This window comes from Chiloscyllium punctatum, chromosome 6 (genome assembly GCF_047496795.1).
Source record: "Chiloscyllium punctatum isolate Juve2018m chromosome 6, sChiPun1.3, whole genome shotgun sequence".
NCBI classification, from domain to species: Eukaryota; Metazoa; Chordata; class Chondrichthyes; order Orectolobiformes; family Hemiscylliidae; genus Chiloscyllium; species Chiloscyllium punctatum.
This window is the reverse complement of record NC_092744.1, coordinates 57,537,227-57,560,703: the sequence shown is the minus strand read 5'-3', so window position 1 is coordinate 57,560,703 and position 23,477 is coordinate 57,537,227. Positions and strand designations below refer to the sequence as shown.

At 39.1% G+C, this 23,477-nt stretch overlaps 1 protein-coding gene across 1 annotated transcript in view; it reads right to left on the bottom strand.

Moving 5' to 3' along the window:
* Positions 1–14,870, bottom strand: part of kpna4 (karyopherin alpha 4 (importin alpha 3)) — a 30,421-nt gene extending 15,551 nt beyond the window's left edge. The window contains exons 1-7 of the mRNA XM_072572712.1: positions 14,640–14,870; positions 4,998–5,042; positions 4,590–4,679; positions 4,308–4,337; positions 4,168–4,220; positions 1,218–1,313; positions 952–1,037 (exon numbers count right to left, since the gene is read on the bottom strand). Coding sequence (XP_072428813.1) covers positions 952–1,037; positions 1,218–1,313; positions 4,168–4,220; positions 4,308–4,337; positions 4,590–4,679; positions 4,998–5,042; positions 14,640–14,699 — 460 coding nt within the window. The 5' untranslated portion in view covers positions 14,700–14,870. The remainder of the gene's footprint in view (positions 1–951; positions 1,038–1,217; positions 1,314–4,167; positions 4,221–4,307; positions 4,338–4,589; positions 4,680–4,997; positions 5,043–14,639) is intronic.
* Positions 14,871–23,477: the final 8,607 nt, after the last annotated feature.

The window sequence follows — 23,477 nt, the reverse complement described above, 5'->3', positions numbered from 1 at the left end:
GGAATGGATAAGGGTAACTGTGTTGAGGACACCAATTGTAATATTCAGCTCAGTACTTATGCACTGTTGCGGCCTGCATTTTGACAGCTTTGGCATTTGAACTTGCATTCCCATTCAAGGAAGATGATAAGTCCAAATCTAATCCGAAGCTGGAGGACTGACGTTGTTAAAGTACAAGTTCTGATGGTACTGAATTGCTGAACTGGTGGGGCTAGTTGGAAAGTCAGCAGCAACAGGGTGGGAGAGGGTGATGGAGAGGCCTCAAGTTGAAGGTTCACCGACAGGAAGGGACTGCAGTGACCAGCATGTTGCTTTATTTTGAAAAGTTTTGGATGTAGGTTTGCTCGCCGAGCTGCACAGTTCATTTCCAGACGTTTCGTTGCCCTACTAGGTAACATCTTCAGTGGACCTCAAGCGAAGCAATGCTGAAAATTCCTGCTATTTATATGTTTGGGGTTCTTTGGGTTGGTGATGTCATTTCCTGTGGTGAAGTCACTTCCTGTTCCTTTTCTCAGTGGGTGGTAGATGGGGTCGGACTCGATGTATTTGTTGATATAGTTCCGGTTGGAATGCCATGCTTCTAGGAATTCTCGTGCATCTCTTTGTAACGAAACGTCTGGAAATGAACCTTGCAGCTCAGCGAACAAATCTATATCCAGAACTGAGCTACAAATCTTCTCAAAACTCGCTAATTTTGAAAAGTATTTAAATTTACAATATAGGTATTTAGCAATGCAAAGTATTTCAATTTTAACTTTTTTTTTAAGTGATGAGGAAGTTCCTCCAAAACTAACTTACAACTTTTACATTAGTTTTAATAAGAAAATATTTAATTTAAAATTGAGATTTTCAGGAACACTCATAACTTTAACTAAGCTCTTGATGGATTATTTAAAGAATCACTTTTATAACGGAACAAAATCTCAGAACCCAAGAGAAAAAGGCACTTACTTGATTTAACCACAGCCTGTGTTTGCTCTGAAGTGCCAGAGGCAATGTTTGTTAAAGCCCAAGCTGCTTCAAATTGTAACGAAGGACTATAAAACAGATTAATGCAAATTACAAAAATCACAGGTAATTTTGGGATATACAGTTTCAATTTAATCATGAAATATCAAAAGCAAATAACTCATTTTCTTTATACAGATTTAAAATTTCAGAACAATTTGAGATCAAAACAGGTTATTTTAAATAAAAATATCATATGCACTACTTACTTGTCATCTCGTTCTAGACAATGTACGAGAATTGGTAAAATGCCAGAGTTTATTAAATCATCTATTGGTGGATTGCGATCACTTGACAACAACTTCCTGGTGAACGGAATAAAGACAGCAAAATGTTACTTGAAAACTTGAGAAGTTTTTGCTTCAATTAGTTGCAAGTATGCATCACCTTTAACATTGCAAAGCACTCCACACAGCTTCACATGAACATTAAACAAAATGTAACAACTGAGCTTGAAAGGGATATTAGGTAGCTATCCAAAGGCCTGGTTAAAGAAGGAGGTTAAAAACAGCATTTTAAACATGGGTGAGATGTAGTGGAATGGTTAGATGTAGGAAGGGAGCCCCAGAGACTGGGGTTGAGACAGCTGAAGGCACACCTCAAAAGTTCAGGGCACTAAGGAGATAATAAATGGATTGAGTGCAGTGAGCAGAGGCTGTAGAGCTGCAAGTGGCGAGAGATAGGAATGATCAAGATCATGAATAGATTTGAAAACAAATGACAATTATAAAAATGCAGCCTTAGAATCAATAAATGGCAGAAAACAATCGGCCTGACAGTGAATCGATAGTTCAGAATTGGCCACAATTTTGAACGAGTGGAGGTTTAAGGAACCAGGTGGGACATTATTTCACACAGCATTAGAAAAGACAAATGTAAAGGTTTAAGAAAGAAAAAGAGTTAAATAGGTTTAGTTAGAAGCATTTTTAGCAAAATAAACAAGCAGAGCAAGATTGACAAGTGCACTCTAGAAAGGATAAGGAATGAGACTAGGGCAAGCAAACAGTCAGGCCAGGAGTGGTGTTAGAAACGAAGATGCAGCCTAGATTGTCCATTCTGTTAGATAAGGATCGCTGGGTGAAATAATGCCTAATATATGTACTGTGTAAAATAAACAAACTAACCCTCGGGAAATTTGTTTAAACTATGATTGTAAGATGATCATATTAAAACTGAGCACAGACAAGAGATGAGAACTTGTGGCTTTTCCAGAGATCAACTAACTTCAGATCTCCTAGCATTTGAATAAACAATGATAATCTAAACCAGAGTTTACTGGTGGCTTGTCAAGCTGTACCATAACACAAGTAACAAAAAGACAGACAAGAATTTCAAAAGATGAGCTGAGGCAAGACGGACACAGGCAACTTTATGGAGTTGGAATTCATTGGTCTTTATAATGGAGAATATATGGTTGGATATTCAGATCAGGGTGAAATGGACGCCACTTTTGCCAATAATGGCAAGGCAATTACAGCCATGTAGAATTGTTAAAGAACACACAATTTATGACAATGAGTGAAGAGAACAAGCCCAATTTTCCCAGAATTTAGCATTAGGAAATTTCCACATGTTCAATACTGCGTGCCAAATAAGCTACCTGACAGCCTAGAAGGATTTGCATTCTATTCTCCAGATCAGGAATGTATCTCAAACATTCACTGATGCACTGTGCCTGTGATGTGTACTGCTTACAAGACAGACACTCAAAAAAGGTCCTACTGACAGTATCAGTTAAACATACAACTTTCATCTCCCAAAAGAACAAGAACAGCAAGCAGATGGGAACACTACATCTGCAAGTTCTCCTCCATATCCCACCCAAGTTAACTTGGAAATAAAAAGAGCGAGTTGACCATTCAGCCTGAACCGGCCCTTCGATTCAATAAGATTGTGGTTGATTGAACACTTCAATGCCTTTTACCCAACCCACCTGCATAATCCTAAACACCATTGATAAGCAGGAATCTATCAACTGCTGCCATAAACACACACACACACACACTGAACTTCCACAGCCCTTGTGGTACAGATTTCCAAAGCTTCACAACTCAGTGAAAAATACTTCCTCCTCATTTCAAATCCAAGTGATAGCTGCTGGTTTTAGACATCCCAAGTGGGGAAATATCTTACCTGCATCGACCTGTCTATTCCTTTCAGTGTTGTTTAGGTTTCAATGAGATCACCTCTCATTCTTCAAAACTCTAGAGACTACAGGTCCAGTTTTCACAATCTCTCTTCACAGGATAGTCCTACCATTATGGCAACAAGTCTGGTGAATCCTTGTTGTACTGCTTTTATGGCACTAATGTCTTTCTTGAGACAAGGAGATCAAAACAACACACATTGCTCCAGATATGTTAAAAACTAAGTTCCCATGCAATTAAAGCAATACTTAATTCATTACTCATACTCAAAACCTTTTGCAATAAAGGATAACATTACATTAACATTTCCAGTTGCTTGTTGAACTGCATGCTAGTCTTAGCATATCAACATGGACACCACAGTCTCTTTGTACATCTACATTTCATGTAAATAAGAATCTGCATATCTGCTCTTCCTAAAATGGATACCTTCCATTTTTCGACATTAAATTTCATCTGCTATTTTTTTCAACAACCATGTCCAAATCTTGTTGAAGCTGCTTTGTCATCTTCACAACACATTCCAATCTAGCTTTGTATCATCCAAATGTGGTCCCAAACTTCAAATCATCAATATAAGTTACAAACAGTCTAAGCCCAAGCAGTGATCCTTGTGGTATCCCTATCAGCCACAGTCTGCCGATTTGAGAATGACCCATTCCCTCCTACTGTTTTCTATTTGTCAGTCAATCATTAATCATGCCAGTAAATTACTGCCTAACACGTGCTATAATCAGTTTGTTTCATATTTTTCAAAATCGCAGCATTTCCTCCCTAAGAGCATAGAGGGAGTCCAATCATTCCAATGGTTCAAGGGCACGTACAATGGGTAATGAATATGTGTCTTGTCATCAATGCTCATATACCATTTTATTTCATTCATGGATTATATTCTTTGTAACAAACAGCCTCTAAAGAATCTACAGAAAATGAATGTCATTTATTTCAAGAAGTTACTTAGAATCTCAAAAATATATCAAAAGTCAGAAAACTCAAAGCATGACAATCTCACCTAGCCGCCTGCACTGCACTCAGCTGAAGACCCTGGTTGTCACTGGAAGCATTCTGTTTGATAAAATTATTACAGTTAGTAAATATTCAAATTTACACTGCAGTCAACAGAAGTACAACTTGAAGATGAAAGTTAGTCACCTGCACGATGGCTTCTAATGATGTATTTTGCTGCAGAAAGGGAACAAAACAAAATATTAGTTTTCAAAACATTTTAAAAGTTAAGAGCTAAATTCATTTAACTTTTTTAAAAACAAAATATTTCTCACAAATTGACTACTGCCAATCAATTATGCAATCAAAACTGGTGTTATAAAGTAGAGACCAGTTTCCCACACAGTGTTCATCAGTTAAAGTCAGCATCAAAATCTGAGCCCCAAGTTCTATAGGGTATTTATTTATGCAACTGTAAAAGGAATTTACCACTCTGATGTCACCATCAAGGTCAGAGTCTTCACAAGTATCCTCTTGAGGTACATTTCTTCGTTTTAATAAATGTTCATCCCTTTTATTCTAATTATGAACAAAAATATTAGTGTTCAGCTGAGAAGTAACACTTTTTGCACTGCAATGTTAAATACTGAAGTAATCCAGAAATCTTGCATACATATTTTGCTACAATCATCCAATCTTTTCACGTGCATACAATTTCCCCTCAACATGAAAAACTAATACTCTACAAAGCACCTTGAGTACTGTAACGTAAAAGCTTTCACGTGACATTGTATAATTTTTATCTTGACCTCTTTACTTAAGCAGCAGAGCTGAGTACTTAGAAAGCGAATCTATATTTCCCTTCCAAAGCAGTACCGCTACAACAGAAATCCTTACCTTTCTTAGTTCTACAACCACCTCATTGCGCTGTCTTCTCATTGACTAAAAGAAAAGAGAAAGCTTACTTCAAATTTTGTGCGAAAAGCTCAAAACTATTCTTCCAGCATTATGATAATAAAATTTAAACTTTAATCTCAAGGAGACATTAACAATAAATCTGAACAATTCTCCATTTCAGCCACTTTGGTGATAATGCAATATATGTGGTGCTTACAAGACTGAACAGAATAGATTTGGGAAGGACGATTCCCTTGGTTAAAGGTTCTAGAACCTGTGGAGATGGTCTCAGAATATGAGCTAAGTCCTTTAGATTGGAGACAAAGGAGGAATTTTTCACCTAGAGTGATAAGTCTTAGCAATTCTATCCCAGAAGTTTCAGTTATTTCAATGTACCCAAGAAATTAATCAAAAGATTTCTTGATACGACAGCTCTCAAGGGTCAGTGTAGAAAAATGGCACTGACCTAGATAAATAGTAGAGTAGGCTTGAGAAGTCAGATGGCCTACTCAATATTTGATGCGTTAAGGACAATAGACCAGGATAGCTGTCAGTTTGATCCCGTAGCTGGAAAGGGAGAGATAGCAAGAGTTCTTGCTTTTAACTACAAACGACAGAGGTTCATGGGAAACTGTGAAACTGGATTAGGCCGATTGCCATTCAAGTTCAAATATTGACAAATTGATGTATTCTGGCCATGTTCACATATGCAGAATGGCTACCGTGACCACATAAGCTTGTACTGAAATTAAATTATGCTCCAGGTGATGTGGATTCTGAAGCAGTTGCCAGAGATCAACAAATCTTGATGAAGTATTTATTTACAAACTTAGCATCTAAACAAAGTGATACCTACTCCACAACGCTACCAACTGAAAAATTGTAAACAAAATTTAAACCAAAGCAAAAAATTTAAACTTTCAGTGTGAAAATCCTACTTAGCATTCCTATACATGCTAATACGTCACAGGAATGCATTCAACAGAAAATGTGCTGTTAAGAGCTTATCAAAGCAAAAATATCTATCATATGGAATAACCAGTGTATGCAAAACTGCAAAACAAAAAGTTCACTTAATAGCTATATATTAAATCAGCACTTGCACTCTTTGAAAGGAAAGATGATATCAACAGAACCTATATTGGCATTTCAATATTAATTGCCACCATAGTGGTGCCACATATTGCAGCAATGTTTTCATCTTTCATTCAAAATTATACTTTTCTTCTCCACATTATGTGTCCTCTTGCCCTGCTGTTTAAACGAATAATTCTTCTGCCCAGGCCCCAGCACTCGTATGCTCAACAGTTTTCCTTTCAAAAACCAAAAAAGAATGATTCAATTGTATGTGTAACCCTAACAACTTCTCCAACAAAACAGAAGTTGGAAAAGCTTAGCAGGTCTGGCAGCATTAATGGAGAGAAATCAACGTTAATATCTTGAGTTGAGTGACCTTCTTCAGAACTCCCCCTCAACTTACTTAACAGCGTAACACCATTCACCAATGCTTTTCACACGTGAAACTTACAGGCTGTTGAAAACCATATCAAAAATGTGCGCAACCACCTCATGTATGTATTTAATAATTCTGGATTGGTTTCAAGTCACAAAACTTTTTCCAAATGCCTGTCTGTATTAACGCCCTTTCCTATCTGTATTCCTCTGAATAATCATTCCACAGATGAATACAAAGTAGCAGTGCAACTCCTCAGGAATGTTACAGGTAAACTAGTTGCTTTCTTTTGCTCAATTTATTTTATAGCATGGAATACAATGTCACTATTAATTAGTATAGCAAAAGGAACAATCAACTAAATTCTCAGGCAAATAGGTATCATACTGGAAAATGTTTTGTCAACCATTTAGAATTATTTCTGGCTTATTTTCTCTATATGTGTATTTCTATCACAATCCTGCTCTTGACCAAACAAATCCCATTCAACCAAATATGCCTTTCGCTAATCCCTCTCACTTCCATGGCCTTAGCATATTCCACATCGTAGCTGAGTGTTTCCTTTCATTTCATTAAGAGTATCAACTTTTCCACAACCATCCTCCAAAATTATGCAAACTTAAGTGGGAAAATTAGAACTCAAGATATCATAGTTTAGGGAAAAGGACTGATAAAATGTTTCCAACTGAAGCAATGCATGTAAATACATGTACTTAAAGTTTGTTCACAAAATTTAAACAGAACCATTCCTCCAAAGGAGACAGAGGGATATACTGATGATAATACAGGTTACCCGATACGTTTCCAGAATGTTACCTTGAATTAAGTGCAGACCAAAGCAATGACAGTTCATTCTCTCTACTGATGATAAGGATGGTAATTGAAATGAGCCTGGATTGTTTCCAACAGGAATATGTTCATTACTAACACACCTCAATACACGACATTCAGATAATAAGCAAAGCAGAAACTGCATTGAGATTCAACAGATATATTTCTGCATTACCTAAAGCATGCCTTCGTTTGACCTAAAATAATGCCTTATTTACTAGCTGCTTAACGTCTTCCTGATAGCAGGGGATCTCCAATGGAAATAATTTCTGTTCCCTTACATTTATATCTGTACTTTGGTGAGCACCCGTAAACAACTAAAGGTAGGGTAATTTACTAACAAATATGCTCTAATATTTCCTCCATTTTATCTGTATGTATGCACCAGAGGTAGTCTGAGGGCGTGGAGTTATCCATTCCCATATCTCAAATTCTGCTCCTCAGTAGACTGTAAAGATTCTGAAGACAGAGCATATGCTAATCTATCCTTCTAAATAGCACTGATCTCTCCATGTATTTACTTTCACTATTGATCCTAACATCATGGCAAAGCTCAAAATCATGATCTTCGTAAGTGTAAATAAATTTTTTCAATTTCATAATAAAATGTAGTGTGTCACTCAACGTATTTTAAATTAATTTATACATGAATTATTAGTTTAAAGCATTAGCACTTCCTTTCTACCCCAATCAGAAATGATATATATAACGTAGCACACTACTCATTTGATGGCACTAACTCATGTAGAATGGAACATGTGAATCAACAGAAAATTTTCAGAATCAAAAGAAAATACTCCCAAAATTATAATATTCTAATCATGTGCTCACGTCTGACCAAGTAAAAAGAAAATTAGAAAGTAAGTGATTGAAACAATCCCAAATAGGAAGCAATTACTGCGTAGGCAAGTAGTTGAGTAGTTGAAATCTGCAGCTTCTTAAGTCTTTAGTGATATTAAGTCACAGAATCTCGAAGCATATTCTCAAGTTAGGATTCTTAAGTGCAGTACCAGTTGAAATTCACAAGTTAATTAACAATGATGCAATTTTATTTTTGATTCTCAAAGTTAAGAAACAAGTGAGATGTAAATTTTCAATGGTTTAAAACAGTCTTCCCAATGTCTGTCAAATCTAGTGCAGACTGATAAGAAACTATTCTACTGGTTTTAAGGATCCTATGCGTTGAACTTTGAGCAACCTAATATAACTAATTCAAGGTAGGGTCACAACAGAAAACTATTGTATTGATAGTTTCTTCTCGAGGGCTACAATGGGTGGTGAAATTGAGAGATAGTTAGGTGCGCTCCTCTGAAATTCAAGAGGACTGAAGTGCTCCTCCTCCTAACAATAGACACACAATACTAACAAACGTGAACACGGTATTCCAAATCAGAAATTTATTCTATGCCCCAACATGAAATCTGTCACCATGAACATACAAAGTTAATCATGAAATAACTGTTTTTACTCTGCCCATCACCCTGAATGAGATTGTTTCCTAATATAATCCATATCATTATTTTTGGAAGTTCGTTTCTGAAAAGGAACCAATTCTTTTGAGCAATTACAGGGATCTGAAATATAAACTTGTCATTTCAAACCTGCATATTACATAATAAAAGAACTGCTCATCACTAACTAATCCTCAAGGTAGAGCTAGCAGAATGAGAACACTTCTGAGTTTGACACTTTACATGCCAGGGATTGCAATATATTTAAACAAGACCGACAAACATTAACTTCAACAATTTGGTTGTATCATTGTTCATCAGCTAATTTATTCCAGGTGAAATGAATAAAGTGTCTGTTATCCAAGACAACGTCCTCATTGGTGTACACATGTTTAACTTAACATGAAAAGCATTACATTTTCATCAACTTTGTACAATACTTCAAACATTTCAATACATGTACTAAGAAACTGACAAATTAATTTAAACTTATACAATGGAAATTTAGTCATGACCAAGACTTTTTAAAATGCCCACCTATTACTGGTTTTCATTGCAAAAGTATCAGACTTTTCTGCATAGATTATCCAAGTGTTACATTATGAAAACCTGTACAATAGCTCAGGATATTGGCTGATGCAAGGGGAAAAAAAAAGTGTTCTGATCACATTACCTCCATGTAAACTAAAAGCTTTATTTTATTTGGGCATGATGGTGGTGTCCCTACCTCTGAACAAGGAGGCCTGGGTTCAAGTCCCACTTGCTCCAGGGGTGTTTAATAACATCAAACAGGGTGATTAGAAAATATCTGAAAGTCTTAATTAACAACACATAATAAACCTGAATCAGAAAAACAAAACACTGGATGCTAGAACTCCAAAATAGAAACAGAAAATGCTGGAATTATTCACCAGGACTGACAGCATCAAAAAGAGAGAGTTAATGTTTCAGGTCAATGATTTTCCACCAAACCTTTTTGCTTCCGTTTGTATAGACACTGTCAGACCTGATAAGTATTAAGCACTGTGTTTTTATTTCAGGTTTTCATGGTCTGTCATTATTTAGTTTTATTATAGTAGATGTCTCCATTAAATGTGTCCAATATTGAAGATGTAGCAATGCTTTAAATCAAAGTAGTGTGTTTGATTAAGTTGTATACCATAAAATATCTTCAGTTTTTGACATTCATTTGGGTACTACTGAGAAACGCAAGGACCAACAGACTGGGATAAACAGAGCACTGAAGAAACTCAGCATGTTTGGTAGCATTTGCAGGGACAGAAATAGTTGACATTTTAAGTACAGTATGACTGGAGTCAGATGTATAGCATCAAAACAGACACTTTTGTCCAACTTGTCCATACTGACCTGATATCACAAATTAATCTTGTCTCATTTGCAAACATTTGGCCCATATCCCTCTAAACCCTTCCTATTCATGTACTCATCCAGATGCCTTTTAAAAAGTTATAATTGCACCTGCCTCCACCACTTTCTCTGGCAGCTCATTCCATACATACAGCCACCCTGTGTGAAAAAGTTGCCCTTAATCCATGTTTTAGGCTCCCCAACCCATGCCCCTCAATTTTATAAACCTCTAAAAGATCACCCTTCAGCCTCCATAGCTCCAGAGAATATAAGCTAAACAGGCTGGGCTGTCACCACTTGTTTTGAAGAGTCATCCTGGACTTGAAATGTTAACTCTTTCTCTCTCCATAGATGCTGCCAGACCTGCTCAGTTTCTAAACCATGCTCTGTTTGTTTCAGCCTCTGTAGCATTTAGATTTTATTTAAGGACAGGCTGGGCACTTGGTTTAACATCGCACCCAATATAACATACAGTGTTGCAGTCTAGAATCAGTCTATATTATGAGTTCAGGTTTCTGGAATAATGCAAGAACAAACAAACTTTTTGCAAGAGAGGCAACAGTACAACCAGAGAGTCTAGGTCAACACCCTGATTGAGAATTCACTACAGTAGTTCAGCTTTGGATGAAAATATTCCAATACACAGTGGACACATCGTATCACAATATGATTTTTCTGATCTTAAACATTCGAATTTGTTGACATGTGAATGGGCAAAATTGAACATATATACATACACTCTAGTATTTAGTATTAGAGTTGGATTATATTATATTTGACTCCAATGGAAACTATTGGAAGCTCTTATTCATGTCATCCCCAAGACAACTATAACACCACCCAACTCCTGTACCAGCTCATCATCTGAAAAAGCCTCATTCATGCTTTGGTTGGCTTTAGATTTGAATATTTCAATCCAATCCTGGTTGTCTTCCATATTTTCATCTCTAAACTTGACATAATTCAAAATTGAACTACACGCAATGCTTGTGAGTTAGCTCAGTGAGCTTGAAGGTTTGTTTTCAGATGTTCTGTCACCATACTAGATAACAGTGAGTGTCTCTGATGAAGCACTGGTGGTATGTACCACCTCTCTATTTATAGGTCTTGGATTCTTGAGGTGGGTGAAGTCATTTCTGGTTCATTTTTTCAAGGGAAGGTAGATAGGGTCTAAATTATTGTGTTTATTGATGGAGTTCTGGTTAGAATGCCATACCCCTAAGAATTCTTGTGCGTGTCTTTGTTTCGCCTGCCCTAGGAAGTGTGTGTTGTCCCAGTCAAAATGGTATCCTTCTTTGTCTATATGTATAGAAACTAGTGATAGTGGGTGGTGTCTTTTGGTGGCCAGTTGGTGTTCACGTATCCTGGTGGCAAGTTTCCTGCCTGTTTGTCCGATGTAGTGTTTCTTTCGCCTCTGCAATGTCTGGACATTAAAATTGTAAACCTTGTTTTCAATTGTGGTGACTTCACCCTATTTACATCATTTCTTCCAGCTCCACAACCTTCCAAGATATCCACACTCATCTAATTCTGGCCTTGAGAATCTCCAATTTTAATTGCTCTAGCACCTTCACTTGTTTGGGCCCTAGGCCCGGAAGGTCTTGTTATATGCCCTCAGCTTATTACACCAGTTCCTTCCTTTAAATCGCACCTTAAAATTTACTTCTAACTAAACTTAGGTCATATGACCAAATATCACCTCATATGGATCAGCATCATTTTCTTTGCTAATGAAAGTTATACAATACCACAGAAACATTATGTTCAAGACAGTAAAAAAAGTTAAGCTTTTACTGTGATTGAAATACACAAGAATTTCCACTTAAACTTTCAAAACTTCAGAAAGTAAAGAACATTACCTAACTTTCATTTAAGACCTCCATCTTTCATTAAATCTGAGCTCAACTAAAATTCTGCCCATCAATGACCCATTTGTGCTGGGTTACTTTGGTTCCTAGACCACCAATGCCTAAAATGTATCATATTCATCAATGGATGCATTTCTCTCCATGGTCTCTGCCATGTCCATCTTTAACCTTCAACTTCATAATCCTTAAAAGAATTAGCCTTCTTCCATAGGTTCTGTACACCTCTTCCTCCCTTTACTTCATAAATGGCTATCATGTCTTCAGGTGTTTATGACCTTCACTCTGGAATTCCCCATTTAATTCATTCGTGGGACATCATCCAACCCTAGCTGCCCTTGAGAAGGTGGTGGTGAGCTGCCTTCTTGACCACTGCAGGCCATATTTTGTAGGTACACTCACAATACCACGAGGGAGGCAATTCCACCTCTCCCCTCAAGAAACGATCTGTACGACCAAACTGGAGGTCACATGCCACATTATCTTAATATCATCTTTTTGGATTAAGTACCAACTTATAACCTGCTTTCAATTTTGTGAAACACATTTGGACTTTTTCCTGTTAAGAACCAAACATAAAAGCAAATCTTTTTTGGTGTCATGGGTTACCATTAGCTCAAATGGCAGAATATCTGAGTACTCACCAAGAAGACCACAAACTGATCAGCGACACACTTGTTCCTTTACTTGGAAAGGTGCCTTTGGTTCCTCTAGGAAGCTAAATCATTTAATGTTTTCTACTGTTCAAATGTATTTTTCAACAGTTTACTGACTACAAAAGTAATTGTGCAATTTAAAAACACAATCCACTAAAGTTATTCACAGAAGAGTTGCTTGGAAGCAGTGTCATTAGGGACATTTAAGCGACTGCTGGACATGCACATGGACAGCAGTGAATTGAGGGGTGCGTTGGTTAGGTTATGTTATTTCTGATTAGGAATAATCCTCGGCACAACATCGTGGGCTGAAGGGCCTGTTCTGTGTAAGATTAGATTAGTGTGGAAATAGACCCTTCAGCCCAACAAGTCCACACCGACCTGCCGAAGCACAACCAACCCAGACCCATTCCCCTACATTTACCCCTTCAACTAACACTATGGGCAATTTAGCATGGCCAATTCACCTAACCTGCACATTTTTGGACTGTGGGAGGAAACCGGAGCAGCCGGAGGAAACCCACACAGACACAGGGAGAATGTGCAAACTCCACGCAGTCAGTCGCTTGAGGTGGGAATTGAACCCGGGTCTCTGACGCTGTGAGGCAGCAGTGCTAACTACTGTGCCGCCCATTTCTATGTTCACCACCAGCATGTTTGACAGTGAAACTTCTGATTCTAATAAATGGTTTTCTTTATGCCCACAGCAGGTTGTGTTTTAATTTGCAATGGCCAACATGAATACAGATTTTAAATTGTCAAAGCAAAATTAAGCTATTAATATTCACAAGCCTAATGTGATTAAACACAAGTTGCATTAATTCAACACAAAAGCATGAAGTTATTAGTCAGTCTGTTGCAATGTTATCAGTAATGCATGTTTAAACCAGTTTATGAAGCATTATTGCTACAGTCCTTGCAATGTGTGTCATTCATTTCACTCTTACATAAGTTAGATGTAGCTTATCACTTTGGAAGTGAAAAAACTACTCTGAACAACAGGAACAATTACATATACATAATTATGATTAACTCTTCAGGTGAAATAGGGAGGGAACTCCTGTCACAACAGTTGCCCTTATCACACCAATTGTCATGGGTTCCTTTTGTAATACAAATATATTTTAGCTCTACTGCCTAATAATCAATAATACAATTTCTCAAGGAGTATGTTGGCAATAGTCAAGTATTTCCCAACTAAGTTAAATGATGTAAAATTTAATTTTGCCTTTAACTTGTTCTCAGTCCAAAAGATTCACCTGCATTACTTCTGCCATACACAGGCTAGTTGCAACTTTCACAATTCCCTGTAGTCATTCCTCTGTATTATACTTGAGATTTCAACAAAACTTTCCCCTGAAGTAACATTCCTCGAGCTGGAAGTACTAATACACTTGAGAGATCCGAAAATTATGTCAAGACAGCGGGCACTACGGTTCATGGGACAATTTTGGCTCATTGGGAATGTATATTCCTTAGAATGATTGCTTCATTATTTACTTTAAGTATCCATAAAGCAGTTTAACAAACCATTATATAGCGAAACGAGACAACCTACTGGAGGATTTGATCCATTGTACTTATTAACAGATGAAAATGGGCTGGTCATGTAAAAATAAACTTCAAGTTTGACCTGCGGCGTAATTTGGAACAGACAGTTTGCTTTCAAATCACTAACTTGCGTAACATTTAAAAAGGGCAAGTGGCACGTTTTTCTTTCAGAAGCCGTTCATTTTCATGAAACGCATGAAAATGCCAAGTATTGTCGCTTGTGAGTTATTAGTCAACAGGGAAATCTCGAACCCTGCTGCAGAACGAAGTAACTTTAAAGCCTCTTCATTGACGTATCCCTTTTAACTTCCAACGTCTCCGCCTGGTTACCTTACTCACGCCTGGAAGCTCAGTTCAGGCCTCAAGACAGGGCCTGGCTCGGCTCCCTCACAAATTACTAAAGACGTCACTGCGGCGGCGGCACCGCCACAAACACTAAAAGGAACAATAAAAAAAATCAAATTCACCTCCAGATCCCGCCCTTTGTTCTTGAAATTCTTCAGCCGCTGTTTGTCGTTGTCCGCCATTGCCGTGTGCCTCTCGAGAAGTAAACTTGCCCCCGGTTACTGAATTCCTAATGGTGAAAACGAAACAATAAGCAGCAGTCACTCCACCTGCCTTTCACTTCACTTGGCTTCACCAGAACCAGGCAAAATGCCGGTAAAACGCTCAGCCTCACTTTCGCTGCAATGGGCAACTCGCAGTAAGGGCGGCGTTGATTGGCTCGCCCCTGCCGATGATGCGGAGCGGACAATCAGCGGCGCCAGTCGGTCCTCCCGACCCTGGCGGGGGCGCTGCATACCCCCACTCCTGCCCTCCTCCCCGCGCCAGCAACAGAGCGTCGCGGCCTCTCCCAAAAACCCGCCCGCCGTCTCGATTCAGTTCCGCCCTGGCCCCTAGCAACCGCGGCTGCCGCTGCCATGTTGGAGCGAATGCGAGTTTCTCGCTGCGCACTTAGGGCCCCGGGGTAAGGGAGGTAATTTTGCAGTCGTAACCGGACCTAGGTTTGAGAGCGCCATGTTGCCAGGTAGTTGGCAGTTATGTGCTCAGGATTTTTGTATGTAACGCACAATTTTTTAGTAAATAATTTTAACTCTTAAAGTGCCACGATAATGAGATATTCAATGCAAAATGGAAATTTAATAGTGAACCCATGTAAGACTGGAGTAAATGTACCGTCCTGGGCTTGCTCCATGGGAAAAGATATTAACTCACGAGAGGGGTGTGTCAGTTCACTCGGATATGTATACACATGGGGAAAATAAAAAGTTGAAGGTAATAATTACCGATCAATAAACTTCATAGCCTTGAAAACACTGTTACAAGTCTGGAAGACCTGTAACTCTGACAAAACTTCATACTGGAGATTTTTCTTCCCTAATATCACCCACATTCCCCACACTTTTGCTGTTTTATATCATTTAAATCGATTCCCACTTTATCGTTCTTGGTTTGCGTTCAATTTCTCAGTAAAGATTCTTCAATCAGATTGGTTGAAGAACCTCACTGTTTTTTGTCCTGTTGACAGAGGACACGTCTCCGTAGTGTGAACGGGCTGAAAAAGAAGCTAGATCAAAAGGAATCTCTTCTGAGAAATCCTCAAAAACTGTGGGCAAGTGAGCATTGCTTTCTTGCCATTGACTGCAAAATCCAATATCTTTCAAACGACAGTCTTTGAGCTCAGTCTTCCTCGGTTAATTCCAAATCTGAGACCGTACCTGTTCCTTTAAAAACACCAGTTTCTTACAAATCTTTTGTTAATACAATGCCTTTATAACAAAGATCCACTCTGGCAGCATGATCTCATCGTGACTAGTTTACATTTCTGAGCTATAATCTATATGACACAATGATCCTAAGATATGGGTGAATCTGACTCAGAAATAATTCTGTTATCTGCTGTCCTATAAATCAACACAAACAAAGGCCTCTTATTTTCCTTTTCTATAGATTTCCAGATTCCTCATTAATTAAGTTTTATGTGCATTATTAAACTGAGGCCTGTTGACTCCTCAGTTGCATCTAAAGGATTCCACAGCCCTAGTTCAAAGGCTCGCTGTGGTGTTCTGCCTGTTGGATTGTCCAATATTTATCCTATTGATATGTGCAAATTGCTTGCTTCATTTTCTGCATCATACCGGTTGACAATAAGTCAGTGGCTGTAAATCATTTTGAGACATCCTAAGATCTGAATAGGTGCCCTCTTTGATATTAGTCAGTCTGACATATGATTATTTTAAAAATCCAGAGAATGTAGCTGAAATATACCACTCTAAAATGTTAATTCAACAGAGCATTGCGATTTTTATTCACATTTGTATGGTGGCCACATTTATTGCAAATACCACTGCCAACTGAGGCAGAGTGGCCACATACTTTGTTATGAGCTGACATCATGGAGTGACAGAAGGAAGTAGTGCTGCAGAAGTGTCTAATGTGAAAAAAAGGGTTCAGAGGGAGGTCAGAGGTGTGTGATGGTGAGCAGGTGCAGCAGTTGCCCTGCTCCCTGATACAACTTCTGACTCTAGATAAGGACTTCTGTTGCCAAGTGGCCTTGGGGTGGTGACAGGGGCTGGGAGAGGGCAGATGCTCATTGCTTCCTCCCATCCTCTCCATCCTATTGTTGTTCCTTTCCAACTGGGGTTTAACCCTCTGCCTCACTTCTCCTACTCATTTGTGGTGCATGTGCTGATGATGACCTCACTATGCATGCATATATTCTTCCTTCAGATTGGCCTTTTTACAGATAGGTGACATCACTGGTGCATCTGTGACATGTACAGTGCCCATATTGTATTATGTATAATCAATTTGTTGTTTGGCATTTCATTAGAAAACTGGAATCAGCATTCAGTGTTTTGATGGTACTGTGAAACAAAATGGTTGCCATGTAACATGCCAGCAGTTACTCGAAAAATTGAAAAGTTTTCCACTTGTTATAAGGTTGTACTTGCTATAAGACCATAAGACATAGGAGTGGAAGTAAGGCCATTCGGCCCATCAAGTCCACTCCGCCATTCAATCACGGCTGATGGGCATTTCAACTCCACTTACCCGCATTCTCCCCGTAGCCCTTAATTCCTCGAGACAACAAGAATCTATCAATCTCTGCTTTGAACACATTTAGCGTCCCGACCTCCACTGCACTCTGCGGCAATGAATTCCACAGGCTCACCACTCTCTGGCTGAAGAAATGTCTCCACATTTCTGTTCTGAATTTACCCCCTCTAATCCTAAGGCTATGTCCACGGGTCCTAGTCTCCTCACCTAACGGAAACAATTTCCTAGCGTCCACCCTTTCCAAGCCATGTATTATCTTGTACGTCTCTATTAAGTCTCCCCTTAATCTTCTAAACTCCAATGAATACAATCCCAGGATCCTCAGCCGTTCCTCATATGTTAGACCTACCATTCCAGGGATCATCCGTGTGAATCTCCGCTGGACACGTTCCAGTGCCAGTATGTCCTTCCTGAGGTGTGGGGACCAAAACTGGACACAGTACCCCAAATGGGGCCTAACCAGAGCTTTATAAAGTCTCAGTAGCACAACGGTGCTTTTATATTCCAACCCTCTTGAGATAAGTGACAACATTGCATTCGCTTTCTTAATCACGGACTCAACCTGCTGTACTGTGCAGGTAACACAACTGTAACAGCTGTTGTAATGGGAAAGAGTTTTGATGCAGTGTGTTCAATATAATGTATTGATTTCTTTAATCACCATTACCCAGAGTCATTCAGGGTAATATTTTAAGTGAGATAAGTTTTTTAAATTTGAACTTTACATTTCAGGAACCTTATTTATTCTGAAGAAAAAATAGAACATCTAACCAATGTCGACATGATTTTGAATTGTTCTATCTTCAATTACTGAATAATACCTTGGTTTATTAACCCAAGGGTTTAAAGAAAAACAAAATTAAACAATTTCATATTCCACAGAGGGCAGCCCAACAAGAGTGTTGCTTTTCAGCATTTGTGAAAAAGAGGAATACCCCATTTAAATCTTAAATCCTAAATGAAAAATAATTCTTTATTAATTTCATTCTCAGTACATGGACACAGCTGGCATGGCTGATATCTTATTGTCCATCGTCCAAAGATCATTGAGTGAAAAGAAAAGTTTAACCATCCTGCTGGGTCCACTGCTTTTCATCATTTATATAAATGATTTGGATATGAACATAGGAGGTATGGTTAGTAAGTTTGCAGCTGACACCAAAATTGAAGGTACAGTGGACAGTGAAGAAGGTTACCTCAGAGTTCAATGGGATCGTGATCAGATGGGCCATTTGGCCGAGGAGTGGCAGATGCAGTTTAATTTAGATAGATGTGAGGTGTTGCATTTTGGAAAGGCAAATCAGGGCAGGACTTATACACTTAATGGTAAAGTCCTGGGGAGTATTACTGAGCAAAGAGACCTTGGAGTGAGGGTTCATGGTCTCTTGAAAGTGGAGTCACAGGTAGATAGGATAGTGAAGAAGGCATTTGGTATGCTTGTCTTTATTGGTCAGTGCATTGAGTATAGCAGTTGGAAGGTCATGTTACGGCTGTACAGGACATTGGCTGGGCCATTTTTGAAATACTGTGTGCAATTCTGATCTCCCTGATATCGGAAGGGTGTTGTGAATATTTGAAAGTGTTCAGAGAAGATTTTCAAGGATGTTGCCAGGACTGCAGGGTTTGCACTATAAGGAGAGGCTGGGGCTATTTTCTTTGGAGCATCGGATGCTGTTGAGTGACGTTATAGAGGTTTAGAAAATCATGAGGGGAATGAATAGGGTAAAAAGAGAAGGTCTTTTCCCCGGGGTTGGGGTGTCAAAAACTGGAGGGCATAGATTTAAGGTGAGAGGGGAAAGATTTAAAAGGGACCTAAGTGGGAAGGTTTTCGTGCAAAGGGTAGTTAATGTATAGAATGAACTGCCAGAGGAAGTGGTAGAGGCTGCTACAATTAAACATTTAAAAGGCATCTGGATGGATATACGAATAGGTAGGGTGTAGAGGGATATGGGCCAAATGCTGGCAAATAGGACTAGGTTTATCTAGGATATCTCGGCGGCATGAACAAGTTGATCCAAATGGTCAGTTGCTATGCAGTACATTTCAATCACTCTATCTTGGCTAGTCCTCCCATAGGTTTGCCTTTACGAACTTCCCTAGGATCCTGATATATACCATCAGTTGTATGTCCAGTCTGTCATGATTTGGAGACCAGTGTATCCAGTAAATAGTACACATCACAATGCTCTATCCAAAAGATTGGATGTTTATGACATTGGATGGGTGAAAATCAATTGTTCAAGGTAGTGTAATGCAACACCTATCCAGGGAAATTTATCTTGGTGTTTGTAAACTCCCCAGGCTTTGAGGAGTTAGGAGGTAAGCTAGTTGCAGCAGAATATTCAGCCTCAGCCTTGCTAGAGTAGCAACATCATTTACATGACAGGTCACATTTAATTTCTAATCAGTGATGACCCCCAGAGGACTAATGTAAGGGACGTAATAATGATACTGCCATTGAAAAATGAAGGAAGCTGGTCATGCCTTTCAACAGGCCTGAAATTTGTGTTCTGTGAATATTACTTCCTCTCTTGTTATTCAGTCTGAAACATAGATATCCCTAAAAAAAGCCTGGATTTGTTGACCATCCCAGTTGCCCCTGAACATGTAGAGTTAACAGTCCAGATTTGGAGCCAATCAATGTTAGTGCAGCAATGTTAGTGCAGCAATTCCCTAAGACTGGGATGATCCCGTCCAATGATCATAGCCATATCTCTATGTCAGGTTTACACCAGCCATTGGAGAATTTCCTCCCCAAATGTCATTGTCTTCATTTTAACAAAGCTTGCAGTACTGTACTTGGTCAAATGTTACCTTTATGTTAGGTGTACTTATTCTCATCACACTTCTGGACCAGAGCCGAATAATTCCAGTGGATTCTGAACTGAGTACCAGTGAGCAGATTACTCATATTATGTGGGGCTTAGTGGGAGTGTTGATAACTTCTTCCATGATACTGCTGATGATTGGAATTGGGTAAGTGGACAGCAATTGGCATAATTTAGGTGCAATTTGAGCAGAACACATCTGGGTAATTTTGCAGAGTAAATTCCAATATTACAATTATAATTAACAGTGACAGAACTATCACCTGGATTTCACAGGGGTCTGTAATCTTTCCTGTGTCCAATAGACTCAGCTGTTTCCTGACGTCACATAGAATTAATCAAATTGGTTGAAGTCAAGTATTTATGATGGTGTGGATCTTAGGACAAAGACTAAAAAGATCATGCACTGATTACCTTTGGATAAAGATAATTACAGAAATGCTTCAGACTTGAAAATTGAGCTCCAGTATCTTTGAAGAGTGGGATGTTCTTGGAGGTTCCTCCCATTAATTGTTTATTTGACCTCCACTATTCTTCATTGAATGTGTAAGGATTACAGGTCTGATCAGTTGATTGTGGTGTCGCTTAGCTCTCTCTATCATATGCTTACTTTTTCACCACGCAACAATTATTTTCAGTTTCATTTTCACTGAGTTGAGACCTTATTTTCAGGTGTGTATTTTCATTGCTACTTTTTGCATCCTATTCAACTGGAGTTGAACCGGAGTGTTTTTTTCAGCACAGTAAGTGGACCGAATGTCCACTTCGGCCCTCAATGTTGCGCCGACTTGTGAAACCAATCTGAAGCCTGTCTAACCCACACTATTCCATTCTCGTCCATCTGCGTATTTAAATGCCCTTAAAGTTGGCGAGTCTACTACTGTTGCAGGTGTGCATTCCACATCCCTACTACTCTCTGAGTAAAGAAACTACCTCTGATATCGGTCCTGTATCTATCACCCCTCAATTTCAAGCTATGTCCCCTTGTGCTAGCCATTGCCATCTGAGGGAAAAGGCTCTCAGTGTCCAACCTATCTCACCCTCTGATTATCTTTATATGTCTCAATTAAGTCACCTCTCAACCTTTTCTCTAAGGAAAACAGTCTCAAGTCCCTCAGCCTTTCATCGTAAGACCTTCCCTCCATACCAGACATCAGCCTAGTAAATCTCCTTTAATCCCTTTCCAAAGCTTCCACAGCCTTCCTGTAAAGCAGTGACCAGAACTGTGTGCAATACTCCAAATGTGGCCACACCAGAGTCTTGTACTGCTGCAGCATGATCTCATGGTTCCAAAACTCAATCCCTCTACCAATAAAAGCTAACACACCGTATGCCTTCTTAACAACCCTATCAACCTAGATGGCAACTTTCAAGGATCTATGTACCTGGACACCAAGATCTCTCTGTTCATCTACACTACCAAGAATCTTACCATTAACCCAGTACTCTGCAGTCCTATTACTTCTTCCAAAGTGATTCACCTCACACTTTTCCACATTAAATGCCATTTACCATGTCTCAACCCAGCTCTGCAGCTTATCTATGTCTCTCTGTAACCTACAACATCCTTTGTCACTATCCACAATTCTACCGACGTTAGTGTCATCCGCAAATTTATTAACCCATCCTTCTATGCCCTCATCCAAGACGTTTATAAAATTGACAAACAATAGTGCACCCAAAACAGATCCTTGCAGTACCCCACTGGTAACTGAACTCCACAATGAATATTTCCCATCAACCACCACCCTCTGTCATCTTCCAGTGAGCCAATTTCTGATCCAAACCGCTAAATCACCCTCAATCGCATGCCTCCGTATTTTGTACAATAACCTACTGTGGGGAATCTTATCAATTGCCTTACTGAAATCTATATACATCACATTAACTGCTTTACCCTCATTCACCTGTTTGATCTCCTTCTCAAAGAAGTTCATTGGTAAAACAAGATTTGAATATGGCTGAGAAAAAGTCTTGCTATCAAAGCTTTTAATAATTTGCTCATTAGGTGAGATACAAGCACGCCGCATTCCAAAGGGAATAATAGTTTATACTCCATGAGAAACATGTGCTGATTGGTTGGCAAGTAGTCTCTTGATTACTTGAGGAATTTCATTGCAAATGCAGAAGGGAACGGTTGTCTTCCATGCTTTTGTTTATTTCAAATGATGCAATGTCTGGATGTGTTTCTTTTTTCCTGAAGAGGATCAATCCTGTATATTGCTCTTAGTAAGTGTAAGCAAGCCACATTTCAGGACTGGCTAATCAGTTTAAATTAGTTGTTACTGTAATTCTTAATCATCATTACATTCCCATTATATTGCTCAGGCAAAAACCATCTCCCACAAGAGAATATGTAACAATCGTTTCTCGACATTCGAGGTGCTGCGTTCTGGAAAGGCGAATCAGGGCAGGACTTACACACTTAATAGTAAGGTTCTGTGGAGTGTTGCTGAACAAAGAGACCTTAGAGTGCAGGTTCATAATTCCCTGAAAGTTGACTCGCAGGTAGATAGGATAGTGAAGAAGGCGTTTAGTATGCTTTATTGGTCAGAGCATCAAGTATAGGAGTTGGGAGCTAATGTTGCAGGACAGTGGTTAGGCCACTTTTGGAACATTGTGTGCAATTCTGGTCTCCCTCCAATTGGAAGGATGTTATGAAACTTGAAAGGATTCAGAAAAGATTTATTAGGATGTTGCCATGGTTGGAGAGTTTGAGCTATAGGGAGAGACTGAATAGGCTGGGGCTGTTTTCCCTGGAATGTCAGAGGCTAAGGGGTGACCTTATGGAGGTTCATAAAATCATGAGGGGCATGGATAGGGTACATAGACAAAGTCTTTTCCCTAGGGTGGGGGAGTCCAGAACTGGACGGCATAGGTTTCGGGTGAGAGGGGGAAAGTTTAAAAGGCACCTAAGGGTTAACTTTTTCATGCGGAGAGTGGTGTGTGTATGGAATTAGCTGCCAGAGAGAGTGGTGGAGGCTGATACAATTACAGCATTTAAAAGGCACCTGGATGGGTGTATGAGTGGGAAGGGTTTAGCGTGATATGGACTAAGTGTTGGCAAATGGGACTAGATTAGTTTAGGATATCTGGTCGGCATGGATGAGTCGGACTGAAGGGTCTGTTTCCGTGCTATACATCTCTATGACTCTATAATAATGTTACCAATAATGAATCCCCCATTATCAACATTGACCAGAAACTGAACTGGACAAATCACAAAAAATAGAGCAGCTAAGAGACTGAAGTCACTTCCAGACTGCTTAAAGCCTGTTCACCATCTACAAGACACAGGTCAGAGTTATGATGGAGTACTCTCCACTTGTCTAGGTGAGTGCAGTTCCAGCAAGACTCAAGGTGCTTAATGCCGTCGAGAAAAAAGCAGTCCATTTGATTGGAATTCCATCTACAATG